Source organism: Excalfactoria chinensis, chromosome 19, assembly GCF_039878825.1.
Source record: "Excalfactoria chinensis isolate bCotChi1 chromosome 19, bCotChi1.hap2, whole genome shotgun sequence".
Taxonomy (NCBI): Eukaryota; Metazoa; Chordata; class Aves; order Galliformes; family Phasianidae; genus Excalfactoria; species Excalfactoria chinensis.
Window position 1 is genome coordinate 4,314,063 of NC_092843.1, and position 14,742 is coordinate 4,328,804.

At 45.3% G+C, this 14,742-nt stretch overlaps 2 protein-coding genes across 3 annotated transcripts; one reads left to right on the forward strand and one right to left on the reverse strand.

The window, feature by feature from the left end:
* Window positions 1–1,710: 1,710 nt before the first annotated feature.
* On the forward strand, window positions 1,711–8,567 carry SERPINF1 (serpin family F member 1). The gene is made up of 8 exons (XM_072353382.1): window positions 1,711–1,846; window positions 4,379–4,464; window positions 4,878–5,076; window positions 5,156–5,302; window positions 6,080–6,283; window positions 7,075–7,217; window positions 7,592–7,802; window positions 8,158–8,567. Exons 2-8 carry the CDS (start codon window positions 4,387–4,389, stop codon window positions 8,415–8,417), a joined length of 1,242 nt encoding a protein of 413 aa, XP_072209483.1. The 5' UTR covers window positions 1,711–1,846; window positions 4,379–4,386; the 3' UTR covers window positions 8,418–8,567.
* Window positions 2,217–14,708, reverse strand: SMYD4 (SET and MYND domain containing 4). 2 transcript variants are annotated; one of them, XR_011905608.1, is made up of 11 exons: window positions 14,510–14,708; window positions 14,301–14,442; window positions 14,101–14,190; window positions 12,680–13,838; window positions 12,363–12,545; window positions 11,923–12,086; window positions 11,088–11,220; window positions 10,539–10,655; window positions 10,056–10,179; window positions 9,174–9,380; window positions 2,217–2,274 (listed from the first exon to the last, which is right to left on the reverse strand). XR_011905608.1 is itself a non-coding variant. In XM_072353379.1 (10 exons), the coding sequence occupies exons 1-10, from the start codon at window positions 14,638–14,640 to the stop codon at window positions 9,230–9,232; spliced, it is 2,394 nt and encodes a 797-aa protein (XP_072209480.1). In that variant the 5' UTR covers window positions 14,641–14,708; the 3' UTR covers window positions 9,062–9,229. The 2 variants fall into 2 exon arrangements, 1 of the variants encoding a protein (XP_072209480.1); XM_072353379.1 differs by lacking the exon at window positions 2,217–2,274 and having other exon boundaries at window positions 9,062–9,380.
* Window positions 14,709–14,742: the final 34 nt, after the last annotated feature.

The following is a 14,742-nucleotide window of genomic DNA, read 5'->3' on the forward strand; positions in this document are numbered from 1 at the left end:
GCTCTGTTCTGAAACAACGCGACTAGCATAGAGCATCTGCTCCATAACTCACCTGCACCACTGGCTGAGAATACCAAATAAGCCTGAACATCTTTAATATTATACATTTTTTTCTCTTACTAAACCAAATTCATATCAATATCAGAGCTTCCACAGCACTGTTCTGACAGCATGTTGCCTGCTCTCTCGAATCCAAAACAACCTACAGCAAAATATTATTTCTATTGATTTAACAGAACTGATACTCGTGTAATGAGAATCAGGGGATTAACAAACACACTACTTCAGGGATATGCTTGTTCTACCTGCAGGAATAAAGCTTGCTTCAGGCTATAACATTCTATGCAATCGCTACTCCAATTTAAACTGTTTTACACCAAGATTTTATTTAAAAAGAAGGGCTTTCATTTGAAGATACAGACAAGATACAAAAAAAATTCTCTATGTTCTTCCAATAAAATGAATTTTAATACCATTTTTGTATCCAGAAGTGACAAACAACATCAGAACTTATCTCCACAGCTCACACTCGCATTTTTCCAGCAGACGATGGAAGTCTAACAAGTACAAACATCTCTGCTGATGACTTCTCACTGAACAAGCCAAGAAGCAGAGCTGTTGCTCTTCATGTCAGGAAGGGTCACCTTTGAAGCACTGACTAATCACAAAGCAAGCTCCTTGATTTGCTTTTCCCACTTGCAAAAACAGCTGCTACTGCTCCTCTGAAACCATCCTTTCCTCTTATCCAAGGGACTACACAAGGCCAATGCAAGCATCCATGAGTAACTCCTTGTTACCTCCTGGCAGCAGGGCTGGCAGCCCAAAGCATGTCCCAGTACAAACCCAGACTAGGGATACGGACATTACTGCACAATTTACTTTCAGCATTTCCAAGCATACAAACAGCTGTACTGGATCAGGCAGGTTCATGTCAATCTCTCCTAGCAGCTAGGAACAAATGACTGAGGAATAAAACCAAGAAAGAAGAACTCAGGACAGAAAACCAACTGTTCTCTCATTGTGTCTCCCAGCTGCTGAACATGATGACCATTGTTAGACCTAAATGAACCTGTTGTCCATTAATTTATCATTTTCTCTTTAAAAATCCACTTATCTTTCATCTTCTTCAATATCGAGGTGCAATGAGTTTTACAGTTTAATACTTCAGGAAAAAAAACCCTCAGTAAAACTATACTGATACTGATGAGTGCTCCCCATGACTCTTCTATTATGACAAATGATGACCTCTGCCTCCTAATCACTTATCACTCTATGAGCTCCTACAACATTCTCTTCATTATCTTTTAAACCAAGACTTCTCTTTTTTTGGCCATAAAACTCTCAGACACGTACACTAATAACTTCTTCACCAGCAGCTATCACTGTGTAGAATCACTTCTGAACATCTTCCCCTTAACTGCTTTAAGCTGCAGATGAATCCTGCTTCCCCTTCACAAGCCTCTCCATTAAATCTTTAAACAATACTGTGTGAACAGAGAGAAGAAATTCCCTCATGTGACACGGGGCAGAAGTGAGGGAATAAAAGGCTTGCTCAAACACTGCAGGGAAGAACAGGCTGAACACTTGGCTCAGTCCCACGTTTCAGCTGTTAGAAAGCCCTTATCACAGAAGGCACATTTGCTTTGGAAAGTTTTGCAAGAGGATCGCAGCAAAAGAAAATGGGAGCAGAGCACTTTAAGAGCGCTCTGGGAAGCTGTAACCTGAAGCCTGCTGAAGGCTGGGCTGGGGAGGCAGCAAAAAGCAGATGTGGCTGCACTGAGCCTGCACTGTCCCCGGCTCACACTCGCTGGGATCCTGCAGCAGTGGCGGCCGAGAGGAGCCCAAGGTAAGGGGCAGCGGAGGCTGCAAGTGCTGCCCACCTCAGCAGCCAGCAGCCAAGGAAGCAGAGGGCACAAGGATGAGGCTGGGGGCTTCTGGGTGGGTCGTGGGGTACAGGTGTCAAAGAGCGGCACTCCCATCAGGTGAGCAGCATCACCAAGGGTTGGGAGCCAGCAGCATCCTTGGGCACCACTGTGCTTCTGGAGCAGAGGTGTGCTCAGGGATTGGGACTCCTTTTTTCCTCCCTTTTCTGCCCTGCTAGTACCTGTGTTGCAGCTGGGATGAGGCTTTTACTTTTTGCAAAGGTGACAGTTTTGGTGGGAGTCAAATCCTCTAGATCTAGCGGTTGCACGATGCTTCAGAAGTAGTCAGTGCTGAGGGGTGGAGCAATCACAGAGAGCGGTCTGAACTCATCAGTGCTGTTTCATAGGACCCCTAAAATCAGAAGTATTTATAAATGATTTGAGACTTGTATCGCTATAGAAGGAAAGCAAAACATTTCACTCGGCACCTGCAGGCCTTCACAGATAGACAACTGCCCTGCACAAAGTTCCTCCTTAGCTCATTAATCAACACTTTCTTTCTGTATCTTTAGTACTGTGACACTACACGCTGCATGCTGTTGCTCCTTCTCTTCTTTCCAAAGGCAGCTACAGATTTTAATAGCACTCCTGAAACCATCCCACCTTTGCTCCACCAAATTCTTCTCTCTCTCTGCATTTCTGGCTGCGTGCTAAAGGACATGCAAATAGAATCCAGATGTTCAGACCAATTCAAGAGCAAAAAGGCTTTGTCTTTCTAAAATGGAAATTGTTTTTTGGCAGTGTCTGAGAAATATGAAGCTGGTGACAGTACTGGCAAAAACAATACAAATCTGCAGAACCAATCTTTGCTGCTGTACTCCCAGGAGCTCAGTATAGTTGGAAGCAGGGATTGTGTTGAGTATCATCTATGGAAAACCTTCATCTCCAGACCGGACTGTGCCAAACCTCTCCTGCTCAGCATGCGAGGACTGCTTGGTGCAGACATCCTCACAGAGCCCTGGCTGTGACCTGCTCTTAGATGCACGCAGGGCTTCTCTGTTTCAGCATGGTGCCTGTTCATTTTAGAACTCTGCAACAATACAAGCAATCCCAACACTGTACCCACTATCACACTACCAAATACGTTGGTTTCTTCCAGCATAGTAAATCCTCTTGATAGAGTTGCATTTCCCGCACCAGAAAAATCTCATCTACTCAACAGCTGGTATAGCAAGAGGCCACAAGATACAAGAGCGCAGGGAGAAGAAAGTACTACTTCTATGTTACGCTGTCTAAACATATGTGAAAACTTATGACCTCCACTGTGATACGGTTCTCTCCAAGGCAGAACTACCTCCAGAAGAAAAGGATTTTGGCAGGAAAGAGCAGCAGTGAATTGCCTTTCACTGATGGAAAGCCTCTGCTTGATCAGACCAGGTCCTGACCTGTGGCTGTTGTAGCCACGTGGCTTTAAGTTGTATTTCTACCAGTAGGCGCATTTCCTTTATAGCTGCAGTTAATCTGAAACACATGTTCTTTCTGCTGCTTCACTGGATGCCTGGATCACAGGGGTTAGTTAAACACAACTCTCTTCCTTTAATTTCTGGGAATCTGTATAAATATCACTTTAGACCAGCCACAGTGGCGTCTGTTCTGGAGGCATGACACTTCTGCTGTAGCTCTGCACCCACAGTGAAACCGTGGCTTACACACTGCCCTTTGCACCAGATAGATCGGGCTGGAAGAGTCACATATGCCAACAGTAGAGTCATTAAAAGCGGGTTCTACAGAAGGAACAAACTTACCAGCTTTGGATAGTTGGGTACTTCTCTCTCACCTCTAAAATGCTGAATAAGCCAAGCTCTGACTTTCACCTGTTCTCTAGATCTGGCTGCACATTAGGTATTTGCTCACAGCCCTTTTCTTCACTGTTGTTTAAGAAAGCTTTTCTTGGCCTTTTATCCCACTGCAAATAAGAAGTGAAGGACTTGTATAGCCCTAGCTTTATAGCCTTCCGAGTACTTGCAGACACAGGAATCGTGATAAATTACTGCCTGAGGTAGGAACTTGTTTACCAAAACAGCGGGCAGTCAGTTTTGGTCTTCTGCCCCATTTAACAGTATGGATTTGCTAGCTTCTATACATTCTGATGTGTTTAATTTTTAGCCTAGAAAAGAGAAGTTATGATTTATTGCTTTTCTGGACCCTGGCACTCAGTAGCTGACAGCATCAGTGTGGTTTGGGCCACACACATCTGCTTATGTGTTCAGGCACACCCAGGCATGAGTGCTTGCCCAGTTTGGAAGTCCCTGGAGCCAAGACTGGCTGAATACTTCAAGCTAGAGGAGAAGAAAACCCAGCAAAGATCAGCATCAAAAAGATGATCATTGCACGATCAAGAAGGACAAGCAGCAGCATGTCATCACAGCTCCTGTCACAACGAGATACAGCAGTCAGTAGTGGTGGAGATGCATTCCTCTCAGTTACTCAAACTAACTGTCATGTTCTGACTCTAGGTTCAGGCATGCAGATTGCAGCAGTTCTCCTTCTCCTGGGTCTTCTAACCATCCCAAGTAAATCCCAGAATTCACCTACTGGGCAGGTAAGTAGAAGACAGCAACAGAGAATGAGGGAGAGATACTTGGAGAAGATGATTTAATTTTAGAAAGTCTTAGGGAAGGATTAAGCACCCTCCTCCTAAATTAACTAGGCTTTCATTTAGCAACATAATGAGACTAACTACTGCTTTACGTAGTTAAAGCCACAGTGCTTACATCAGGAGATGACTGTGAGGCAGATACAGTGGATTCCAACCTGAGCACCGCCTTAAGCTTTATTTGGACACTTTAAAGTGAAGTCACTATTCCTACACTCTGTATCGGTAAGATCAAACTAATACTTCTGTGGATTACAAGAGAGTATCTGAAGATACTGTTTGCCTTTGAAATGCTTATCGTAACTGTACCTGTTCTTGCAAACTGCAAGTCTAAACAGAGTGCTCCCTGTACTTGCTAGAACTCTCCCACCACTGATGGAGCTGTTGGTGAGGTTGAAGAGGAAGATCCATTCTATAAGACCCCTGTAAACAAGCTGGCAGCTGCAGTCTCCAACTTTGGCTATGACCTGTACCGCCAGCAATCCAGCCGCACAGCCACTGCCAACGTGCTGCTGTCTCCATTCAGCCTGGCTACTGCTCTTTCTGGTCTCTCACTCGGTGAGTTCCTGCCCCTTTCCCTCATGTGCTGTTTGACGTGACAGGCCATCCTTTGTACTGTTGTCCTTCTTGTTGGCAGGGGCTGGAGAACGAACAGAAGATGTGATTTCTCGTGCCCTCTTCTACGACCTACTTAACAAAGCTGAGGTCCACAACACCTACAAAGACCTACTGGCCAGTGTGAAGAAGAGCTTGAAAAGTGCCTCCCGCATCATCGTGGAGAAAAGTAAAAGTCCCTTCCCCTCTGTCAGAATTTACCTACATAACTAGCAGCAGGTAGAAAACATTGAACAAGTAACGCTACACTGACAGCTTGGCTCTGGCACAATGCAGGCAGTGCATGGAATGTGTTCCTGCTCCAGATAAAGCCTTGGAAAGTTTATGTACATGCAAATAAAGGAGAAGACCAAACATGCACCAAAAGATACTGGTGGGAGAGCAACTAGCATGCAGAAGACCTAGAAAAAACTCACTATAAGGATCCTGCTTTCACTCTAGGTTTCCTGGCAGATGCTGCTAACTATCAGATAGGAAAATTACATTTTCCTATTTGGTGACAGCATTCAGCCAGTATTCTGTGTTTAGTTCCTTGCAGAAACATTGGAGATACCCAGTGAACATCTGAAAAGAAACCTAACAGCTATCGTTTGAAGCCAGCCAGTTCCCAAAATGCAATAGGTTAAGTAAGCTGAGCTCATACAGAAAGCTGGAGAAAGATGACTGATGCAGGAATAGCTGTACCCAAGCCTTCTGTTCATACATATCTCTCTTCTCTACTTTTCAGTAGAGGGTTATTCCATACTCCAGCATGGTTGGTTTTAGGATTTGGTTCAGTTTCCTCCGTGCACCATCAGTCATTCCTTTTCATGGCAGGTTTCAGCATACACACTGCCACGGATCTGTTTTATGAGAGAACTGCTGCTGTGCTTTAGATTGTGATTTGCTGCCTTGAGATTGTTTTGATAAGGGCGCTAACTGCAACATCAATCTTTTTGGTTCCCAGGACTGAGGGTGAAATCTACTTTCCACAGCGAACTAGAGAAGTCCTACAAAATGCGTCTGAGGGCACTAAGCGGCAATACCCAGTTAGACCTTCAGGAAATCAACAACTGGGTACGGCAGCAGACAAGGGGAAGGATCCTGAGGTTCATGAAAGAAATGCCCACAGATGTCAGTATTCTCCTTGCTGGGGCTGCTTACTTCAAGGGTAAGGATGCTGTGCACTTTGTTACAGAGGTTGATTAAGCACACATTAGAAGATATTTGAGGTAATGACCTCACTGCCAACGGTGAAAATAGAGTGCCAAGGTACTGAATATAAGAAGAAAGTGACTGAACACATTTTTAATAAGCAAGAAAAAAATTCATTCTACCTGAGCAGAACTAGTCCTCAGCGGAGGAACTATTAATCTTGGAAAGCTGAATCTTGACCTGTTTGCAGTAACAGACCAAAGGAGAAAGCTTAAGCTTACAAAACTCAGTGGCAAAAGACAGAGTATTAACATTTAGGGTAAGGCTGTGCTGAGCCTTACTATTGCTGTGGAAGGCATGTAGGGAAATACTGGAGAGCTGTTCTAGAACACACTCCAAGCCAGCACCTTCACAATCCTGTGTCCCAGAGAATTATTGCTTAGAGACAAGGAGCAAAACAGAGGTGGAGAGAGGAGTGCTTTCTGTGCATTGACACAATTGTTATCCTTTAAAATAGTTTTGTAATTACATAAGTAGGCATCAACTTCCCAACAGCTACTCCACCCATACACTGGCTTGATTTTTTATTTCCCATTTAGTCAATTCTCAGATGAAAAGGAGGGGCCTAAGAATGGCAGTAAATCAATAAGCTCAATCAGCCTACTTCCATCTCTGTCATTCACTTGTGCCTCAACTTTTAAAGAACAAATACTACATCATAGGTAAAGCACAGGACTTCTCAGCCACTGATATAAGTCTAGTTTAACATTCCAGAAAATCTTTCATTTTATCTTTTTTAAAAAACAGGGACTTGGAAAACCAAGTTTGACACCAAGAGGACTGTCCTGAAGGACTTCCATCTGGATGAGGACAGAACTGTGAAAGTGTCCATGATGTCAGACCCCAAAGCCATACTGCGATATGGTTTTGACTCAGAGCTCAACTGCAAGGTCAGACAGCAAATATTGCACAAGAACTAAACCTACTGAGGAACAGGCTCAGCTACACTTAGCTGTTAAGCCATTCCACAAGACAGCCTTGCTCCACCCATCAGGCTAGTTTTGCAGTCCCTATTTTGAAAGGCATTTTGTTGATTCTTAGAATATTCTTTCTGCTTTTACATTGACTGTGTGATAACCAGTGCAGAATTTAAACCATACACAGATCCTACTAGCCTGTATTGGTCTACTTAAAGCTGGGCAAGAGGGGCAGGACACATAACTTTTCAATCTTTACTTCTTTCAACTTCTGCTGTGGTATGAGTTCTAAAAGGTGTATCAGTCCATGGGGTATGTCCCTTTCTTATTTATAACTGGTCTTCCAGATTGCCCAGCTGCCACTGACAGAAGGAGTCAGCGCCATGTTCTTCCTGCCTACGAAGGTGACCCAGAATATGACTCTGATTGAGGAAAGCCTCACTTCTGAGTTTGTTCATGATGTAGACAGGGAGCTGAAGACAGTGCATGCTGTGCTAAGCTTGCCCAAACTGAAGCTGAACTACGAAGAGGCACTTGGCAACACTCTAAAGGAGACAAGTACGTACATCACATTCTCTCTACAGACTGTAAGGTCTGAAAGCAGTAGGCAAGTTGCTTCCTGCTCACAGGGGAATATGATGCTGGTGGGTAATTGGTACCACTCTCAGTCTGCGCAGATTTCAGCAACAACTAAACCACTTCAGTCCAGGACTCCTCAACTCTTTATCAGATATTTCTGCCAAGCTCATACAATGTTTCTAAGAGGGAGAAGCATAGTACAAAGAGTTGTAAGCTTCTGTCCGTTACTCCTATTAAGCTCTGTCTGAACAGCCACGTCCTCCTGGATCACAGCATTAGCAGTGCTGCTTTCCCACCTGCTTTAGGTTAATGGAATTTTCTTTCTTTCCTCCAGGGCTCCAGTCACTTTTCACATCACCTGACTTTACTAAGATTTCTGCCAAACCTATTAAGCTATCTCATGTGCAACACAAGGCAATCCTGGAGCTTAACGAAGACGGGGAAAAATCCACACCAAATCCTGGGGTGAATGCTGCTCGTCTGACCTTCCCCATAGAGTATCATGTGGACAGACCATTTCTTCTTGTGCTGCGAGATGATACCACTGGAACCCTCCTCCTCATTTGCAAAATCCTGGACCCCAGAAGTGTTTAGATTCCTTCATAGTAATCTGCAGTGGTAGTGCTCGAGTGGAAAGGATGGTACTGGGGGAGATACTGGCTCCCTGCTCTGCTGCACAAAGACACAACTTGCAAGTCTTATGCCTTTATGCTGCAATAAAAGAGCTTTTGCTATTACTCTCCACAAGCCCCTGTATTTTCCCTTGAAAGACTGTTCTGTCACATACCTTCACACTCCCATTTTCCCCTAGATGGGTTCCAAGTGCAGTTCTGTCCTATATACAAACATTACTCTAGTGTATACACTATTTTCCCCTAACCTATCTACCAAGCTGAAGCCAGTTGTTAATCACTGCTGGATCTGCTCTTGTAGCCCGCCCTCCAAGCTCTGCTGTGTCCTCTCTTACAGCTCATGAGTTTGCACTTCCCAGCCAGCTGCCTCATCCATTTCAACCATTTATGTTTTGTACTGACAAGAATGGAAGTGAGTCAGTAGCATTAGAAGCAAAAGGCACTTTGGTCTGGATGACTGAATGTTCATGACCAACAGAATACCACACACGGGATGTTCATATCTCTAGGAACACACATACACATAAGCATCTCAAGCATTTACCTCGCCTGCATGCAGAAATCCTACAGCAGCATCTATTTCCACTATACCACACACGGACCCCTCATGTTAGATCTGGTCATTTTATTTACAATTGTATCTCTAAAAAGCATCTTAAATTTCACTCGAGTTATTGTTACACACAATTTTCCAGCTTGTACTACATGACAACCTTACCACATGAAACTTAGCTTTGATGAAAGATCACACTGAATCTTCCTTTGATAGGGAAATTAAGTCCTCTGAAGGATGCTTCTGGGAAGCTCTAACAGACAGGTCTTCATCTCTTGTAGTTCCTGGATCTGAGTACTCTGCGGACCACAGTGCACTGATAAAATCTCCTCTGCTCTTTGAATTGTGCTCAGAGCTTCAGAAACTGCAAGTCTGAAATAAGGAAAGCGTATACAAAATAATTAATTCTGCTCCCTGAACTTGCACAAACTTCAAACCTTCTCCTCAAGAAACCTCACCCTGTTCATGGCTATAAATCCCACCATCCACCACCCTTCAGCAACAGGAAAAACACAGCAAGTGTTTCAGTTGCAAAGGGAGGATGGGCAAAAATAATAAAAAAGGAAAGGAAATGGGTAAAGACTTAAAACATTATCTCTAAGTATATGTACCCACTTCTGTACTGTAGCTCATGCTAAAATTCAGACAGTTAAAGGGATGTGTTGTTAGAAGATTTGCAGTAATCAGGAGATTAACTGGAGGGCCAAAATAGAGCAAGATTTTATTTCCTTATTTGAAAATATGTCAACAACATTGTTCAATTGAAGTGCAAACACCAGGGGTGACTGGTTGTCAGAGTAAAATAGGCCAGGGAATAAACAAGTCAGGGAATAGAAAGAATAGACAGATAAAAAGCTGAGGAATGGTTCCAGTGAAGCATAAGTGAACCCCATTAGGTTCTATCGACTTGCACTTGAGTAATGGGCAACTTTTGTACCTGGGCCAAACTGCCCAGGTCCCTGCAAGATGCCAAGGGCTAACTGCCACAATGCTGTGTTGGACACACATGAGGGGCAGGGATGGGAGAGAGAATGAAAGCAAATTTACCCATTGAAGAGAATTTGTGCCAGTTTGAAAAGTTCATGACCCATTTCTACACTTGATGGCCCATGATGCATTTCCACAAGCTGAATGCTCCTCTCCAAGTGTCTGGCTGCTTCTTGCCACTTCCCTAATGGAAAAATAAACAAACAAACAGAACTATAAATAATTACTTTTTACAGCTACTGTCATGCAAAGAGTTTTACAGCATTATGCAAAACATGGTGAACTGTATCTACAGTATTCTTGGGAGGCTGCTATTCTCCAAACCAGGACAAGGAAACTACAAGAACATGAGATCACATTATTGGTCACTGGCTGCTAAGAATGTAATTTTGGCAAAAGCAGTCCTGCTGAGAGCTCTGCTGTCAAAACTGGAGAAATGGAGTAGTAGAAAAGTGAAAAAGCGAGTCAGGGAAAACACTAGTCAAGTTAAACCCTGAGTTCAGAAGGCTGAAGACAATTTTGAGTGAGAAGACGATGCCGTACCAAGTGTAGCATAGACCTGTGCCAGATGGTCCTCCAGTTCTCCCATCAGCAAATGCTCTGGTGACAAGAAGTTTCTAGCATCCATTTGACACTTCAAGAGCATTTTGATAGCTTCATCTATAAAACAGAATATGAAAAATTCATCCTACTGGCCAGTCCCCAGCTTGCCATGAGTCATGTAATAAACTCAGTCATCTCTGCATCTTACACAACTATATCTGGATTTGGTTAGGATTCAACATCTACTTCCTCTGCAGCCCTGCTTACTCTTAACACAGGGCTGGCCAGACTCGCTCCAGGAAACCGAGGCCCAAGAATGCATAACTCCAAAGTTATCCTGAGTTCTTTTAGTCACTGTGGAACAACGTGTGACCTAGATTAACACCCGGATCAGGGGTATAAAAAAAATAAAGCTCAAGTCCCCAGGGACATCAGGCTTCACGCCAGCGGAGTCCAACTACATAAGCAACAGTGCCATCTCATGGCTATAACTAGCCTCCTGATGTGCACCAAGAGCTGCTGACCTTAAAGCAGAAAGCTGAGCCTTACCAGCCTTGTTGTCTCTTAGCAGCTCTAATGCTTTCTCCATTTGCAGCTGAAGGTCCAGTAAGCGCCGTGACAATCTTTCTCTGCTGACTGAGAGTGCACAAGCTTTGTTTGAACAACAAAGCATTTCTTCCCCCTGTGAAAACATCGCTGAGATCATTCTTGCTCACATTCAACTCAAACTTGCTTACCATCTCCATACCTCTGTATTATGCTACAGAGATGCTAAATATAGCTGAGAAACCAGGTGGCTTGCTTGTAAACTGCTGCTAACTTACTTGGGTTTTAGGTGAAGCTTCCAGGAATAGCTATGACTGCTATGCAGGCCCAGTCTGGGACCACTGTAGGTTAGGTTGAAGCAAGGTCAAGAGGTATACAACTAGTGCTCATACAAAATACATACTCTGTTGACTTCTCACCTAACACACACTACATTCATTTTCCATTTATATCTTGTGAACTGCAGATAGTGTGATTCTGACCTCACATAGACCCTGCAGGTAGCACCTTGTGCTCTAGACTCCAGGATCTATTTTCTTTCCTAAATATCGTCTTCCCCACAAACCATGCCCACGATATTATCAGATTCCTTCTGCAAGTTCAAAGGGATTTTAACTCCCTGTTAAGGGCAGTATTTCCCCTATAATGCTGGAAGATTGAAAGCAAGAACACTGCAAGGAAACTGGTTAAGAACGGTGAAATACTGCTTTTGCTCTGCAGGGGTTTTTACTTGCACAGCAGAGGTCATAAACTCAGGCCTTTAAATCTTGACTTTCCCAGAGGCCCAAACATTACACATCCTGATAAGGTTAAACAATCATAACCATCGAAGAACTACCTGCATTGAAGCCTGGCAGCTAGGGCAGCAGAATGAGTTTCTCATGGACACGCTCTCGACATCAGACTCTAACTCATCAAGGCATGCCTGACAGTGGCACTCAAAGAAATACTGACTGAGGAGCTGTTGTCTCTCAGCAACCCTCATTCTACACCGATGAGGCCCTGCAAAAGGACAGCAAGGGTAGAAAGCACTGAACAAGCAGAGTTCCTGAAATTCAGGCTAAAATCTATCTTTGTTAAAGCTGAGACAAAATACAACATCTTTTGGATAGTGCAGAACTGGAGAATGAAAGCATGTTGGGTTCAGCAGATAAAAAATACTTGGTTTGATATCTTTGACCAAGGCACATGCATAAATGAAGACTCTAGCAGTATTACACTGGGAATTATGATATTATTAGCAATCAGTAAGCATGCCAAGCAGAGGAGAACACTTACCATAGCAATGGAAAATCTCCTGGCCGTTTGGGATTGGCTGTGATGCCCTGACAGTGGCAGCTGTCCCACTAAATGACACGCTGATATTGGGGCTACACGAATGGTTCAGAAGGCTGAGGACAGGAAAGAAGGCTGTCGCCAGGCGCATAGGCTTCTTATTTACAACAGCACCATCTCCAGACTCTAAAGACAGAGAAAAACCCCTGCGTTGAGAATGAATGCAACAATTCATTCCCATCTGCAATAGAAGCTTTTTACAACTCTGCTTCACACAACTGAGACGAATAACAAGGAAGAGCTTAAATTTTTTATCTTACCTAACTCCTGCATTACAGTGATCGCTTGTGCATTACACTGCAGCTGCAGCACATGCCTCAGCATTGCTTCTGCCATAATCATCAGTTGTGGAGACAGTTCATCAGATGTTTTTCCACACGTCTTTTGTTCTGATCCCATTATAGATGACTCCCTGTTCAGAACAGCAGACTCTAGACCAGTTTCTTGCAATTTTTTGCATATAGCTACAATACTCAGCATGCAAAGGAACTTATGTTCAGGACTATGCTTCTCAACATGTGGCAAAAGGTTGAACACAGCTTGGTAAGAGCTCTGGTACTGGCCATTATCATTACAACCAGGGATACCTTTCGTTCCAGCTCCTGTATCCAGTGCCTTGCTGGGATGTTTAGCTCCTGCCTCAGCACTACAAAGGTCCTTGTTGCTGTCATCATGAGACCATTCCACCAGCCTGCTAACCTCTGAAAACCCTGCCAGTAGAACAGTCCTTAAGGCAACATGGCAGAAGACCCCTAGCACAAGCAGCAGTGCTCCCAAGGGGCATTCTGTCCTGTGGTATTGCTCCCATGCCACATCTGCACAGTTTTGGCTGCAGTACTTTGCATAACTGCACCCACAGCACGGCACAGAGGCTAAGAGCTGCTTCAGACAATGGTGGCAATAAAGATCTGCATTAGTGACTCGAGTATCCCACACTGTTTCGCTGCTGTCCTGTAGAAGGTGGCTATCCCCTTCACCTGGGCAGAGCACACTGACAAAAGCCTTCTCTTTCAATAGGTTCTGTCCTGGAAGGATGTCCTGGGAGGCCACCAAATGACGTCCTCTCTCTGTATTGAAATTCAAGCTCAAAGATGAAGATGCACCTGAGATACTGCCATTCTCTTCCCAGATCTCTGACTCCCTTTGAATATCACCATGTGCTTCTTGTGCAGGTTCTGGACAGCTCTCCTTATGTATTTCAGTCTTCAGTTGACTTAACTTTTTCAGTAGCGTAGGGTGGATAGGATTAGTCATAACGCCATCTACAGCCATTTTATTCTCCACTGCAGTGAGGGTGTCTGTTGCATCCTGTAACCTCCCCAGTCGCAGCAGGCATTCAGCCTTCCGCAGCAAGACCTTGGGCAGCAGCCTGTCTGGATAGCCATGACTTTCAGCCCTGGCAATATCTTCCAAACAAACCTGGAAACCAAGATAAGGACTTTTAAGGCCACATGAAAACGCTGCCACCCCTCTGCTGATGCAGCCCAGGATACAGTTGGCCATCCGTAGTCTTTCATTCTAACAACCAAACATCACCGTAGGGTTTGTGGGAGTGGCAACCTGAAGCCCTGTGTGCAAACACTGCAAGGCAATAGCTCAGAATCTGCTTGGGCTCTTCTTTGCCCTGTTCCCCACCCTTACTACACAGCGGCACACTCTGGCAGCCACTGCCCTGACTTACCTCAAAGTGCCCGAGGTGAAACAAGGCTGCAGAGCGGTTGGCGAAGCACAGGGCTACCTCAGGGCTGCGGGGAGGTTCGAAGGCCGCGGCCTGCAGGGCACAGAGCAGCTCCCTCAGGGCGGGCTGACAACTCCGCTGTGTGGATCTCCTCACAAGGAGGGCTCCCTTCACTTCAGGCCCACCCCAGCGCTCTCCCCTACCTGCGAATACAGCCGGACGGCATCGCGGTAGCAGCAGCGGCCGAACCGTCGGTTTCCCTCCTCCCGGTAGAAGCGAGCGGCCGCCGGCTCCTTGCCCGCGAGTGCCCGGCGACACAGCCGCTGTAAAGCCGCCTCCTCGGGCCTACGGGACACGGCGATCAGCACCACAGCCAAGCCCACCTCACCGCTCCCTCTCCCATCCCGCTCACCCAAAGAGGCCGCAGCCCAACCGTAGCGCTTCGTCCAGCGGGGCCGCCGCCAGCCGTTCCCTCAGCGCTGGTTCCAGTGCGGCCCAGCGCCGGGCAGCGCTCCGCCGCCACTCCTCCACCGGCAGCGCCATGGGCCGCTCCCCCTCCACTCGCTCATGGCGGCGCCCAGTGGGACAACCCGGCGTTACCTTACCGTACTTCCGCCGTACAGCTTCGGACAGCCAATAGGAGCG

Bases quoted from the DNA above. Each gene is read 5' to 3' on its own strand.
- SMYD4 (XM_072353379.1), bottom strand. From the start codon at position 14,640: ATGGCGCTGCCGGTGGAGGAGTGGCGGCGGAGCGCTGCCCGGCGCTGG. The intron at 14,191-14,300 runs GTAGGGGAGAGC...TGTGCCCTGCAG, and splicing joins CCGTCCGGCTGTATTCGCAG to GCCGCGGCCTTCGAACCTCC. The intron at 11,221-11,922 runs GTAGTTCTTCGA...ATGTTTTCACAG, and splicing joins GCTGCCAGGCTTCAATGCAG to GGGGAAGAAATGCTTTGTTG.
- SERPINF1 (XM_072353382.1), top strand. From the start codon at position 4,387: ATGCAGATTGCAGCAGTTCTCCTTCTCCTGGGTCTTCTAACCATCCCA. The intron at 5,077-5,155 runs GTGAGTTCCTGC...TCTTGTTGGCAG, and splicing joins TCTTTCTGGTCTCTCACTCG to GGGCTGGAGAACGAACAGAA. The intron at 5,303-6,079 runs GTAAAAGTCCCT...TTTGGTTCCCAG, and splicing joins CCGCATCATCGTGGAGAAAA to GACTGAGGGTGAAATCTACT.